Source organism: Ctenocephalides felis, unplaced genomic scaffold (genome assembly GCF_003426905.1).
Source record: "Ctenocephalides felis isolate EL2017-DRISC unplaced genomic scaffold, ASM342690v1 CF-g0.4_SCAFFOLD_02284, whole genome shotgun sequence".
Classification (NCBI taxonomy): Eukaryota; Metazoa; Arthropoda; class Insecta; order Siphonaptera; family Pulicidae; genus Ctenocephalides; species Ctenocephalides felis.
The window spans coordinates 76,959-91,925 of NW_020538438.1; the positions used below are offsets into that span (position 1 = coordinate 76,959).

At 32.8% G+C, this 14,967-nt stretch overlaps 1 protein-coding gene across 1 annotated transcript; it reads right to left on the bottom strand.

The window, feature by feature from the left end:
• Nucleotides 1–9,977: 9,977 nt before the first annotated feature.
• LOC113380642 (general transcription factor II-I repeat domain-containing protein 2A-like) lies at nt 9,978–11,237 on the bottom strand. Its single transcript, XM_026619807.1, has one exon. It carries the CDS (start codon nt 11,235–11,237, stop codon nt 9,978–9,980), a length of 1,260 nt encoding a protein of 419 aa, XP_026475592.1.
• Nucleotides 11,238–14,967: the final 3,730 nt, after the last annotated feature.

Here is a 14,967-nt window from a genome sequence, read left to right on the forward strand (position 1 = left end):
GTTAGCTGATTCTCCAGTTCAGTACCGCGCTCTAAGCAGATACAATGAAAATTATTTTAACTTTCCCATACTAACATTGTATCTTTTCACATATTTACATATTTTTGTTGCTATAAAAATATCAGATTAATATATTTGATTGTAATAATACCTTTATGGGCATCAACTGAACGCCTTGGGTCAGCAATCATATCAAATAAGTCTTTTGGAGCATATTTAGGTTCAGGTATTGGCATATTCACTTTTTGTGCAACTTGTGCCACTAATGTTCGCTTCCAAGCCAATTCCTTATTTAATTGTTGGAGCCCTGTTGTTAAAGCTGCCTGCTGAGATAAATGGTTATCTTGTTGATCTTGATTTTCTGTCAAAATTTTTAGAAATTTATAAAAATTATATATTTATATTTCAAATTTACTTTTCAAAATTTCCTATAACCTAAGTTGGATATATATGCAATATCTCAGAAACGGTGATACTAACAAAAAAATTAATAATAACAATTTCATAGAGAATTTTATAATAAATAAACTTATCTAACATAATTTTTTAAAAAAAATTATGGTTTCGGCGGAAAATGGGAAAAACTAGATTTTTGCACCTTTGACCTTGAATAAAAAAAATCGCAGATGTCGGATCGTTGGGGACTTTTGACATTTCATTTGTAATGGCCTATTTAACATCTGTACCAAATTTCAGCTCTATGCGAATTGTTCCTAACTGAAAACTTAATTTGACTGGGCTATAATCATTGCTAGTCCTTACCAAATTACATACAATGGCATTTGAAGTTATGAAATCAGTTCAATCGTTTTTGTGAAAACGTCAACAGAAGATCCAAAAAAACGCTAACATTACACACGCATAATTTTCGCACAAATGCTTTGTATGTATGGTTTCGAAGCGACAACCATGGTGAACTAAAATAATTTTCAATTCAAAAACCATTATTTTCATTCATCATTACTAGATCCAGTTTTAAATAACAAAAAAATAATACGTAAAGCTTTTTTCTTTTACTGACTATTACTTACTTATCGCTGATTTTTCGCTGTTGTATATGGATAGTGAATATTGCATGACTTCTACTGGATTGACTGTTCATTGCAGTTGCACCTACAGCTCTGCGACGATATCCCCTAACTAAACTTCTAAACAATCTAATGTATCATTTGCATTACGTACTTCAATTTCGGTTAATCCAGGAATTACAATTCTTTTTTGTTGATCTTCTCTGATATCAACTATACTTTGATCTCTATTTGATTTTGATAAAAGATCAAATAATTGTTCTTGATATAATTCCATAAATGATACCTGTAGAACATGAGAAAATACTTTACTGAAGAAATGACTTACTGTTATTATTATGTTTACAATTTCATAAACTATTATGATTTCTAAAAGCAAATTATATTAAATAGCAATCCATATACTCCTAAGGAGTGCAGAACAATTATATTCAACCAAACATATAGAAGTACAAACACAATGCAAAGATTTTGAAAATCTGACATGTTTAATTTCTGACCATTTATGGGTATTCAAATAAACTCTAATTACAGTGTAAAAAGGTTATGGCTTTTAAATTTTAATTCTCATTTAAACCTCATATGCTCCTTAACAATACACTTTAAATTTATTGCTTTAATATTTGGAAAGTAGTTTATATTGATCTAACTTGTAATTGAAAATTATATTGCTCCGTCAGAGTTGAAATTTTTTGAAAAATGTCTTTTACTGCTCTTGGTATAACACCCATCTCCTCGACTGGTCCAACTGAATAAGCCATGCCCATGGAATGAGTTTTTCCGGAGCCAGTCTGACCATAAGCTAATATTGTCACATTGTAGCCTAAAATATATTTTTAGATTGAACAAAATAATAAATAATATAGTAAAGATACTGAAGATAAAAATAGAATTTGGGATTATAGATGAGAGATAAATTCACCTACACCAAAGTTATGTTATGTCAAAATTAAATTCTAGTAGAAATAAATTACCCTTAAACAATCCATCAACTAAACCCTTAACAGCAGTGTCATAAAATTCAGCTTGCGAAACTTCTGGTGGAAATACATGGTTGTAAGTAAAAGAAAGATTTTTTATTAAAACTTGAGGTTTATTTGGCACTGTTTCGAGGCATTTAACATATCCTTTAGAAATTTCGGATTTGACTAAAGGCCTTATCCTTAAAGCCACCTGTACACTAACAGCAGAATCAGCCATCTGAAATTTTTTCAAAAATCGTTTGAGCAGGTGTAGATCTTATATGAGATATTCTATTTTATTTATGAAGAAAATAATATAGTAAATAATATACTTCATCAATCCTACTTTAAAAAACGATAATAATTTTAGTAAAGTTTGACGAATTTTTAAAATTAAACTACTTGTCGTAATGCTGTAATATTACAGTAAGTTCTATAAGACCATGATTAAGACCAAAAAAAAGTTCCATGAAAATCGGCTTAAATTTTTTTTTCAACAGTTCATTAGGTTCAGTAGATTTTCACCTAAAATTAATCAGTACCATTCCCAACTAATATCTTTCGAACAGTTTTTGATTTTTCAAAATCGGTTCGGTAGGATGAGCTTAAATGTGGACGAAAATTTAACACTTTTTTTCAACAGTTAATTACAAGAAAACGGCTCGGTAGATTTTCACCTTAAATTAATCAGTACCATTCACAACTAATATTTTTCGAACAGTTTTTGATTTTTTAAAATCGGTTCGGTAGGATGAGCTTAAATGTGGACGAAAATTTAACACTTTTTTTCAACAGTTAATTACAAGAAAACGGCTCGGTAGATTTTCACCTAAAATTAATCAGTACCATTCCCAACTAATATCTTTCGAACAGTTTTTGATTTTTTAAAATCGGTTCGGTAGGATGAGCTTAAATATGGACGAAAAGTTTAACACTTTTTTTTAAATTGCAAAGAAACGGCTTGGCAGATCGTCGCACAAAACTGACAAACGATAGTCCTCACCGAAATACATCAAATGGCTTTTAAATTTCTGAAATCGGTTCAGGCGCTTTTGAGAAAACGTCGATCAAAAGTCTAATTTTGACAAATGTCAAAAAAACTATACCAATTTTTGCAAACTTTGACGAATTTTTAAAGCTAAACGAGTTGTCGTAGGGCCGTAATATTTTAGTATGACCTAGAAAACTATGGTATCTACCGTCAAAAAAAAATCATAAAAATCGTCGATTTTTTTTTTTTTAAACGTTATCAAAAGAAAACGGCTCGGCCGATCTTTACCAAAAACTAATCAGCACGATTCCCAACCAATATCTATCGAATGGTTTTTGAATTTTCAGAATCGATTTAGAATTGCGGGCTAAAACGTGGGCGAAAAATTTTTCACTTTTCTGCAATTTACAACGAAACGGCCCGGCCGATCGCCGCACAAAACTCAGAGACGATAGTCCTCATCGAGATACATCGAATGGCTTTTAAATTTTTAAAATCGGTCCAGTCATTTTTGAGAAAACGTCGATTTACGGCAAAAAATCTGTTCACATACACACACACACACACACACACACACACACACATACTTTTTCCAAATTTGGTCTCATTCGATTCAGAATGGCTTGAAACGTCGAGAAAACATAAAATTAGCGAATCGGATTTTTTGATGAAAACATAAACTTCTCCTTCGGGAAGTTAATAATATATTTTAATGAATATGCTTGCTATTTGTTATAAGAAGATTAGCTTACCTTAACCATAGCACTAAATTATATTATATATATATATATATATATATATATATATATATATATATATATATATATATATAGATATATAATAATTAAAGTTTTAGTTTACCTTGAAGTAGTCTTGTTAATTTGCTGTCACGATAACCTATGAAACCCGTACAGCCCTCGCCCAATCTTGATATGACATTACCCAGAGCTAACAATCCTTTATTAATTTTTACACTTTCTCGGAAGCGATTACCAGTTGCTTTTGTTTTATTTGCTCTTTCAGATCCTGCCAAGTCTACCAAATGTAACTTGCAACTTGTTAGACTATTTCTAGTAATAAAAAGGAAATATTTAGACATTTAAATGTGGAATAATCGACCTAGAGAGAAGCTGGTATCAAATTTTTTCAAACTTTGATGAATTTATTAAAATTAAACCTCATGTCGCAGGACCATAAAGATCCTGCCAAGTCTACCGAATGGAACTTGCAACTTGTTAGACTATTTCTAGTAATAAAAAGGAAATATTTAGACATTTAAATGTGGAATAATGGACCTAGAGAGAAGCTGGTATCAAATTTTTTCAAACTTTGATGAATTTATTAAAATTAAACCTATTTATTAAAACTATGATCGCAAACGTCGCACAAAACTAATACCCCAGTGAAATTAAAGCTAAAATAGCCGTCAGTTAGGAACAATTCGCATAGAGCTGAAATTTGGTACAGATGTTAAATAGGCCATTACAAATGAAATGTCAAAAGTCCCCATCGATCCGACATCTGCGATTTTTTTTATTCAAGGTCAAAGGTGCAAAAATCTAGTTTTTCCCATTTTCCGCCGAAACCATATTTTTTTTAAAAAAATTATGTTAGATAAGTTTATTTATTATAAAATTCTCTATTAAATTGCTATTATTAATTTTTTTGTTAGTATCACCGTTTCTGAGATATTGCCGTTTGAAAAGTTGAAAAATTCATATTCTTCATAATATGCAGCTTTTAAACGTCATCAAATGTGTAATATAAGTGAAAAAATAAGAGTTTGTTGGTTTCTGTTTAAATAGTATAAGTTTAATGAAATTTTTGAAGTATAAAACTATAGTGTCAGCCCCTAATTACCTTAGTTCTTGAGCAACACCCGCCAGCTATGTCATTTTCCTAGTGTAGGAGGGTCACATATACGACTGTTTTTGAAGCGAATAAACGAAATATTTAATTATATATGAATTCAGGGCGTATAATGACAATCCAAAATCACAATATTTAATAAATTTTCATCATAATATTGAATAAATGTGCCGATATCCAGTGTCAATATATGAGATGGAAGATGAACTGTCGTTAACCTCTTACATTTTTGTATCATTATATGATTCAATATGCTATTACCAAATGAATAAATCTGTATAAGATGGTTTAATCTAAAATGTCAATAAAAAACGTTAATTCCAATTGCAATCTTGATATAAGGTACAAAACACGAACAACAGCCGGACAGTAGTGGAATATAATTCTACATATTATCTCAAAACTATCCAATTTGAATTGTCGTTTTTTAATTTTTTTTTTTTTTTATTTATTTCTTATAACCAATCTGAACCTTGGGTTCAATGAGGTTATTTGCTAACGGGTACAGGGTTTTTAGAAATTCCCCCAGTGGGGAATTTCCTTACATAAAAATATTGATAGTTAATTCATTAAATCTTGCGGCCACTTTCTTTTTAATCTTCTCGTTGGTACTTGTTTCAGTAGATCTATTATTAGAGTGTTTGGATGGTATGCGCTCTTTTGATGATATTTCGTACTTCTCTCCTTGATAACTTCCTGAATATATTTGATGTTTAGGTCTCGATGAATTGTTTCATTGGAGACATACCAGGGCGCGTTCACTATAGCTCGTAATATTTTTGACTGTGCTCTTTGTATTGTTTTTATATTGGACGTGCTCGCACATGCCCATAGCTCAATACCGTACGTCCATATTGGTACAATTACGGCTTTATATATTAGAATCTTGTTCTCATATGACATCTTGGATCTTCTTCCAATTAACCAGTAAAGTTCGCGAAATTTCTTGTCTATTTGCTTACGCTTTGTCTTGATGTGGGTGCTCCATGTGAGCCCTCTGTCGAGGTGAAGTCCTAAGTATTTTACAGAGTTGCTTTTTGGAATTTCAACATTGTTGATTTTTATATTTGGGCAATCTCCTTTTCTTTTGGTAAAGGTGATGTGGGCTGACTTAGTTGAGTTAATAGTGATTTTCCATTTGTGAGTCCACTCCTCTAATTTGTGTATATAATTTTGCAGCTGTTCCGAGGCTTTTGTGGCGTCTTCATGTGATGATAAAACCATGGTGTCATCTGCGAATGTTCCAAGGGTTATTTTGGGGTCGGTTGGAATGTCGTTAGTGTAGATTAGGTACAGGATTGGTCCGAGTACACTACCCTGAGGTACACCAGCTTTTATTGATTCTGTATCAGATGATTCGTTCTGCACTCTGACTCTAAAATATCTGTTCGATAAGTAGGACTCCAGTAAAGATGACAGTTCTTGTGGAAGACATTGGTTTATTTTGTAGATCAAACCGTGGTGCCAAACTTTGTCGAAAGCTTTTTCGATGTCAATAAATATGGCAGAGCAGTATTTTTTATTCTGCAATGCCATATGTATGTCGTTTATGACCCTATGACCTTGGTGGATTGTCGAGTGTTGAGGTCTAAAACCAAACTGGTGGTCGGGAATTATTGTAAGCTTTTCGTTTATTCTGCTTAGGATTATTTTCTCCATTATTTTTGAAAGTATTGGCATTAGGCTGATTGGTCTGTACGATGTAGCTTCAGTAGGCGATTTCCCTGGTTTCAGGATCATAATAATTTCAGAGATTTTAAAACATTTTGGCCAATATGTTGTTCTAAGGATTGCATTAAATATGTATGTCAAGAGCACTATGCTTTTCTTGGACAGTTCTTTGATCATCCTGCCTTTTATTTTATCCACGCCAGCGCTTTTTTTGTTTTTAGTAAGCATTATATATTTTTTAACTTCTTTGGGAGTAGTTTTCATTATCGCATTTTTATTTTTGTTATCTATCATGAGTGCGTCGTTAGCTTCTTGGTCGGTTTGGTTACCAGCAGTAGAAAAAACAGTTTTTAAATAGTTCGCGAATAATGCCGCTTTCTCTTTGTTGCTTTTTGCCCATTCGCTTGCGCTGTCCATTCTTATAGGTGCATTATGGAATGTTTGATGTCTAGTGGACTTAGTGGGTTTCCATATTGTTTTGTCGTATCTGCTTAAGTTTGAAATATATTGCGTAATCTCACTGTCCCCTAGATCTTTTAGTTTCTTTTTGAGGGAATTTGTCAGGTTGTTGAAGATTGTTTTATCCTTAGGATTTTGCGTGTTTTGCACTTTTTTTCTTGCTTTACGTTTTAGTTTTATTAGGCGTTTTATTTCTAGGGGGATATCATAGTTAGTTTTATTTTGTTCGTGTTTTGTGGGGGTAGCTTTTGTAACTGCATCTTGCAATGTAGTTATGAACGCATTTAGGCTATTGTCAATATCCTCTGCAGTTTTTAGTCGTATTTTGTGGTTTATGTTTGAATCAATTTCAGTTTTAAATGTATCCCAATCCGTCTTACAGTTATATAGGTTGTTATTTATTTGCTTATTTAATATACGTGAACTCAATGTTAAGATTATTGGTGTATGATCCGAGGAGAGGTCTAAGTTATTTTCAATCGTCATATATTTAGGCGAAATACCACTCGTTATGAAAAAGTCTAGCAGGTCAGGTGTTTTTTGTTTGTCTGTAGGCCAGTATGTAGGACTTCCTGTTGACATAAAAGAGTAATTGTTTTCCTGGATTAGTGCTGCTAATTCTTTACCTTTTCTTGTGGTTAATCTTGATCCCCAGAGCGTGTTTTTAGAATTGAAGTCTCCACCCACGATGAATTTTGTACCTAAGGTTCTGAAAAATTTTTCATAATCTTCACGTTTAAGATTATACCTAGGGGGACAATAAATTGCAGAAACTGTTAAATCAGTTGCATGTGTGAAACCCTTAACTTTTATGGTGGTTGCTTGTATTTCGTTATGTTGAAATTTTAGTAATTCGTAGTGCTCGATCGAAGATTTTATCAGTATACCTGTACCAGCGTGAGCAGTTTGGTCTGGATGATTGGTGAAATAAAAGTTATAAGACGGAATTCTGAAGAATAAAGAATCAGTCAGGTGAGTTTCACTTATTAACAGAATATCGATCATTTGTAGATGTAGGAAAGTTTTTAATTCATTTTGATGGTTTAGAACAGGGGTCGGCAACCTTTTAACTGTGGTGTGCCAAGCCACTGTACCAATATGATTCAGAGTGCCGCCTTAATTCTGAACAAGGACGTAGCGTGCATTGGCGGGCCCCGTATCAAAATTTTTTTGGGGATAAAGTTTCTGCTTCTATGAACAATAATGATCTGAGTACTGTTTGTGTATCATAGAAGTATTTAACTTCCTGAAAGAAATGTTTAAATTTTTTTGCCAGAAAATGTTTGTTTACAACGATAGGCTGAGCCGATTTCTCGAAATTAGGAGAAGAGTGCTAAAATTTTCGCCCTCGTTTCAAAATCAAGAACTGTTCGGATTATATCCCCCGGACCTCTTTTTCTTTTAAAAAATCAAAAAATTTGGAATAAATCTAAATTCTTATTGATTGTGTCGATTATTTACACATATCGGGAAATACAAGCAAAGTTTCCTAAGACTTACAACTAATTAGCTAATTTTGTATCAGTTTTATTTTTGAAAAACTTTTTTCAGCATTTGCGGTTGAAACTGGGTAAATTGTATGCAAAAATTACTTCGGGAAAATTTTAAGCAAAAGTATTGAATTTTGACAGCGATATAATAAATATTGAATTTCATATTTTAGACATATTTTTCGAGTGTTTACAATTGGTTATAAAAATTAACAGAGATGATCTTACTGTATTTAGACGAAAGTTTCATGAAGACAGGTGTTTTTGCTAAATTACTCAAGTTGTAATTATTCGAACATACTAATTGAGTCGAAGTCTCTGATCTTTGTTTAATTTCAGAAATTAATATGTATATTTAGCAATAGTATATGTTGAGTTTGAAACAAGATTACGGGTTGCTATACTTTGCCTTTTGTTTTTGAAAACAGTCGTTTACGCTCCATTCCTTTGATAATTTTTCGAGACATTTAATTTTTTAATTTGCACAAAATGACTTAATAAAATGCTAGTTTTCTATTCTATCGCAATCGCAACTCTCTTTATATTTTTACATTTTACACGCTCATGTTTTATTCGAAATTAAATTTAGTTGCAAGGAAGTTTTCATGATTATTTTAACTTTTATTATTTGTAAAATAAGATAAAAATTCGTAAGATTCTATTTATATTTGGGCAGGTTGGGCCCCCATGGCCCGGAAAAATACACTTTAAAACAATAATTTTACATTTCTCTTAATGAAATTAAATTTCACTGAACAAATTTTTCACGATTAATTCGCTTTTTGTGAAATATTTTTTTTATTATTAATATTTGCTTACGGACGTTGGGGGCCCCCCTGGCTTGGGGCTGATATGGCTGATACGGCGGTAGTTACGCCCCTGATTCTGAAATATATAATTAGGTTCTAGGAAAGATGAATTAAAACCAAATTTATCTTTTAAACATATTTATTAACAAATAACCTACAATTCTAACATAAACTAAACAATTTTAATGTGAACCTTGTCCCTGTACATTTTTGCTTAACAATTCAATATTCGGGATATAATTTGTTACTTTTAATTTCACACATGATTCTGAATGTTCAGTTGTTAAACGACTTCTTTGTGAACTCAAAATATTTTTCATGTGTGAAAAAATTTGTTCACAAAGATATGTGGAACCAAAAGCTGAAACAAATAAATAAATCTTTCCGGCAATGACATCCAACAATTTAATATGACCGTAGATTTTTCTATAGAGTCATCTTCTAGATTTTTTCGTAGTTCTTTAAATTTTGTTTTCCATAATTCTGACGATGTTAGTTCGATAATTTCCATTTCGAAATTATCAACATTCATCCACTCGAAAATTGGACAATCGAACGGTATTGTTGATGAATCTAAATCTGGCTGTATGAGGAAGGAAAATATAGGCACATAAGCTTCAAAATCTTTGCATCTTTTGCAAAATTCATCTTTAAGTGCTTCAACGTAGGTTTTGAGTTCATTGTTGTTTACGGTCGATTCATTTGCAAGCTGTGGACGCAAATGCTGTCCAATATTCAAATAATTCGAGCACCGTTTGGCGCTTTCCTTGCAATTTCAAGTTTAGTTCATTTAGATGATTTGTTACATCGGTCAGAAACATTAATTTGCCTAACCATTCTTCATCGTTCAATTCGGGGAAATGTTGTTCCTTTTCGTTAAGAAAAACTTTGATGGGTTCCAGACATGACACAAACTTATTTAAGACATTGCCTCGACTAAGCCAACGAACATGGCTGTATGAGGGAAGGTCAACATATTCACTTTCCATTTCTTCTACAAGAGATTTAAATTGTCTGTGTGTTAGTGAAGAGCGAGACACTATAAAATTAACTATTTTAACAACAGTGTTCATTACAGGAATTAAGCGCTGTGACGAAATTTTGGCAACTAAACTTTCCTGGTGTATTATACAATGGAAGTTCAATATTTTATGTCCAATATGATTTTCAAGAAGTTTGACAAATCCTCTATCTTTGCCAATCATTGCAGCTGCGCCGTCAGTAGTTACAGAAAATATTTTTTTGACATTAATGTTCTTGCTGTCAAAATAACTTATGAATGAAGAAAGAATATCCTCCCCCTTAGTTGTCCCAGACAGAGGAATCAAAGTACACAATTCTTCATAAACTTGATCTTTATCACAATACCGTGCAAATACTGCAAGCCGCGCAATATCATTTACGTCGGTACTTTCATCAACAGCAACACTAAATGAAACAGCTTCTTGTAATCCAGCATTCTGTTTTGTTGTTACATTGTCTGCCATTTCAGTTATTCTTCTTTCAATTGTTCGCGCAGAAGCCGGTATTTCTTGAATTCGGGATAATATGGTTTGTTGGTTAGGTAAATCGCTAAACAACTTTTCAGCACTTTTTATAAAAAATTCCTTTATATATTCTCCATCTGTAAAGGGTTTGCCTTTGGCAGCTATGCAATGAGCAATTGCGAAGCTGCATTCTGTCGCTTTAGCCTTCGTTCCAGTCATTCCACAAAAAAAAGTTATTTGTTTCTTATAACAAGAAACAGCTTTCTTTATAGTTTCACATTTCTCATCGTTGCTATTAAATGTGGACTGATGTTTGGTTTGGAAATGTCTTTGTACACTTGACGTGCGGCATACTACACTTTCGCGGCATATCGCACATACAGCACGATCCTTTTGTTGTATAAATCCATATTCATTCGTCCAACAGTCTTGAAAACCGCGAACATCTAATTTTTGTTTCTTACTCTCCATTTGATTAAATACGAATGAATTATAACAAATATAAAATCAATAAGATACAAGTCTTCACAAAAAAGTAAGAACGAAAAGTAGCGACCAAACGAAATGCAAGTTTAACTGCGCAAGTTTAAGCCCACCGCACAAGCACACAAGCAAATGGTGCCAAATGGTGCGCAGCACTCGCAGTTGATAAACGAGAAAGAGGGGGGCGAGTGATACTCCAACATTCAGCTTCGTGAAGGCCGCTTCGATAACTACTCGGCACTGCACATGTTTCATCCCTTTTACTCCGAATGCGGTCTCAATCAACCTTCGCGCAGATTTCATGAAATTAGCGAACCACATTATAATCAAACTTTCTCTCTTATTTTCAACATTTTCTCTTATTTAAAAATCACTTCGTCTCGATATATTTGCGATTTTCCTAATTCCTTTGTAGCGTGCCATTCAGAATCCCTTCGCGTGCCAAGCCTGGCACGCGTGCCGTAGGTTGCCGATGCCTGGTTTAGAATACCGTTGGCATTCCATTCGGCAATGCGTAACAGGTTAATCATTTTTTAGCTAGTAAGGTAAGCATGTTGAGGATCATATTGTTCTGCTCCATAAGTTGTTTGAACATATCTTTGAATGTACTTAAAAATTCATGTAGTGTTGATCCTATTTCTGTTGCATTGTTTCCGCCGTTGTTTTGATTTTTCAGAATTTCGGAATAAGTCATGTGGTTCGAAACATTAGTATGATTTGATCGTGGTCTTGTATTGATTTCTTGAAAGCGTTTTGAAATGTTTTGTATTGGTGTGGCACTAGTTTTGTTATGTAAGGTATTATACATAGTGCGGTAGCTGGTGCATCCTCTATAGTTTGCCGGGTGTGGGCCTCCGCACAAAGCGCATGTGGCTGGAGTGCTTTTTAATTTTTTACATTTTGAAGTATCATGGTCGCCGCCGCATTTGACGCAGACAAATGGTCTGTTGCAATAGGATTTACAGTGTCCATATAATTGGCACCTTGTACACTGTATAATACCAAATCTTTTTCTGGGAGATTCCACTGTTACAATTTGATTTAAAATTTTGTTCAGTTTATAAATTGTGGTGTTATTCTCTGAAGGCTCCAAATCGACGAAAAACATGTTTAATGGGTATTTAGTCTTGTGTTGCAAGATATTGACAATGTTTCTCACTTTGTAGTTTAGTTTTTCTAGCGCTGTTTTAATTTCGTTAGTATCGGTTGTGTGGTGAATATTTTTTTATAACTACTCTGTAGGCTCTCTCTTGTTTAATTTGGTAGGTATGATACACTACGCGTTTTGACTTAAAAAATTGTATGAGCAATTTATATTGCTCGGGTGTTTCGACGTTTATTTTCACTATATCGTCGTGCAATGATTTTGTTGTGTACTGCTCCCTGTTTATTATTGTGTTGATTTCGCCTGTCATGTCAGCGATATCGTCTACGTCATAGACGAAAATGGGAGGTGGCCTTTGAACCGTATTCCTGTTATCAGCTTGCGAGGTCGAAGGGCCTGTGTTGCTATTGTGTTATCGCTTGGGTCGCCGGCTTACCTGTTGCGAGAACATTAAACCGGTTTGATGTTTTTATAATGCTGACGTTTTCGATAGGCCTGTTGAAGTTCTTCGACGTTTGTTAGTTTTGATTGTCTGCAGCTTACTGCTTGATTAATTTGTTCTGTTTCCATGTGATAATTTCAGTTACGGGTGATTGTGATTAGTGTGTGTTATGTTGATTAATTAAATGGTTTGCACGTATGCACTATTTGTTTGCGAGTGTGTTTAACATGTGATTAACAGTTTCGGATGATTGGTGATTAGTGTTGTTATGTTGATAATTAAAGATTTGCACGTATGCACTATTGTTTGCGTTTTTTTGCCGGTGTTTAACATGTGATTAACAGTTTCAGGTGATTGGTAATTAATGTTGTTATGTTGATTAATTAAATGTTTTGCACGTATGCACTATCTGTTTGCGAGGGTTTGAACATGTGATTAAACTGTTTCAGGTGATTGTAATTCATATTGTTATGTTGATTAATTAAATGGTTTGGCGCGTATGCACTATATTGTTTGGAGGTGTCATCTCAGTATTCAATTGATTGTACAATTGGAATAGTTGAACTATTTTCTTCGCTGTTCTGCATGATTATTTAGTAACACTGAGATTATACTGTTTATTATTTTTTTTTATTCACTGCACTATTTCTTTTTATTATATGCCCCCTAAAAGGGGGGCTTAGTTTCACTACTGTGTAGTTTGGATGGATTGAGTATAATTTTTATTTACACTGCTCACTAATTTTGTTATGATGGATAAATATTATTTTATTTTATTGAAGCACTGATCCGAACAGTACGGCTGCTCGAGGTAAACTGTGTTTTTTAAATTTAAATCAATTTTGTTCTAAAAAATACTGCTTATTTTTTAGCGATATTAAAACAATTAAAAAATGTAAATGCGAGTGGAATGTTTCAAAATATCAATAGCCATGTTCCAGAAATATTTATATATTTTTTGGAGCAAGTAAAATAAAGTAAGTAAATTTAATAATTCGACGATTCAAAGTGGGTTATTTATAATAATTGTAATGTTATATTCTATCGTATAAGGGCTGTTGTTCGGCTTAGGTTTCTTACATCTAGATTGCAATTAGAATTAACGTTTTTTATCGACATTTTGGATCAAATATCTTATACAGATTCATTCGTCTTTTAGTAATGACATACTGTAGCATATAATGATATAAATTGGCGGAGACACTTCATCTTCTATCTCATATGTTGCCATTAGATATTGACACAGTTATTAAAAATTATGAATTTGGATTGTCATCATTGATTCATGTATACTTAATTATTAACGTTTCATCTAATTTGAATGATTCAAAAACATTCGATTCATATAAATAAGGAGAAGTGCTGTTTAATTTTTGGCAAAGCCGTTTCGAAGATACGAGGCAAAAAGTGCCAAAATAGTGATTCAGTTTTGAAGAGAATGGAGCGATAAGAAAACGATTTCAATAATTTAAAAAACATTTTTACTTATATTGACAAAATGAACAACTGATTAATTTTGAGGAATGTGAAAAAAGTGAAGAAAATGGCATTTGGCGGTGAAAAATGATCATTAGACATATCGATGCTTTTCTGACGCAACCTCGTAACTCGATTTTTGACGATTTTGAGTTTTAATCGGAAAATGAATCACTAAATATAGACGCATAGATCTGTGAAGTTTTGTAAAAAAAAATCAACCGAACGTTTTTTATTGAGAAGAATACAATCACGTATCTCAATTCAAAAAATGTGCCATGCGCAACCTCGTATCTCAGTATCTAATACATGGTGGCGTATATAAACAAGTTTCGCTGTCAGCAATGTTGTTTAGAGTTCAATCTTTCTAATAAATTATTATTCAATTAAGTTAATTGTTTTAAAACTTAATGACCGATAGTTATAAATACATTTATTATTTACTTACCGCAAGTTATAGTAATTTTCCTAAAATTGTAATTTACATATAGTTAATAAACCTTTTTACATATTTAACGTTTCAGAGGTTTTTGAATATATTGACATACCTTAAAGAAATGGATGTATGTGTTTGTGTGTGTGTGTGTGTGGATACAATTTTCTCTGTCCACGTTTTCGGGAGCACGGATCAACCGATTTAAACATTCAAAAAGCAATCGTTTCCTATTGAGAAAACAGAGCATCCGATTTGAATT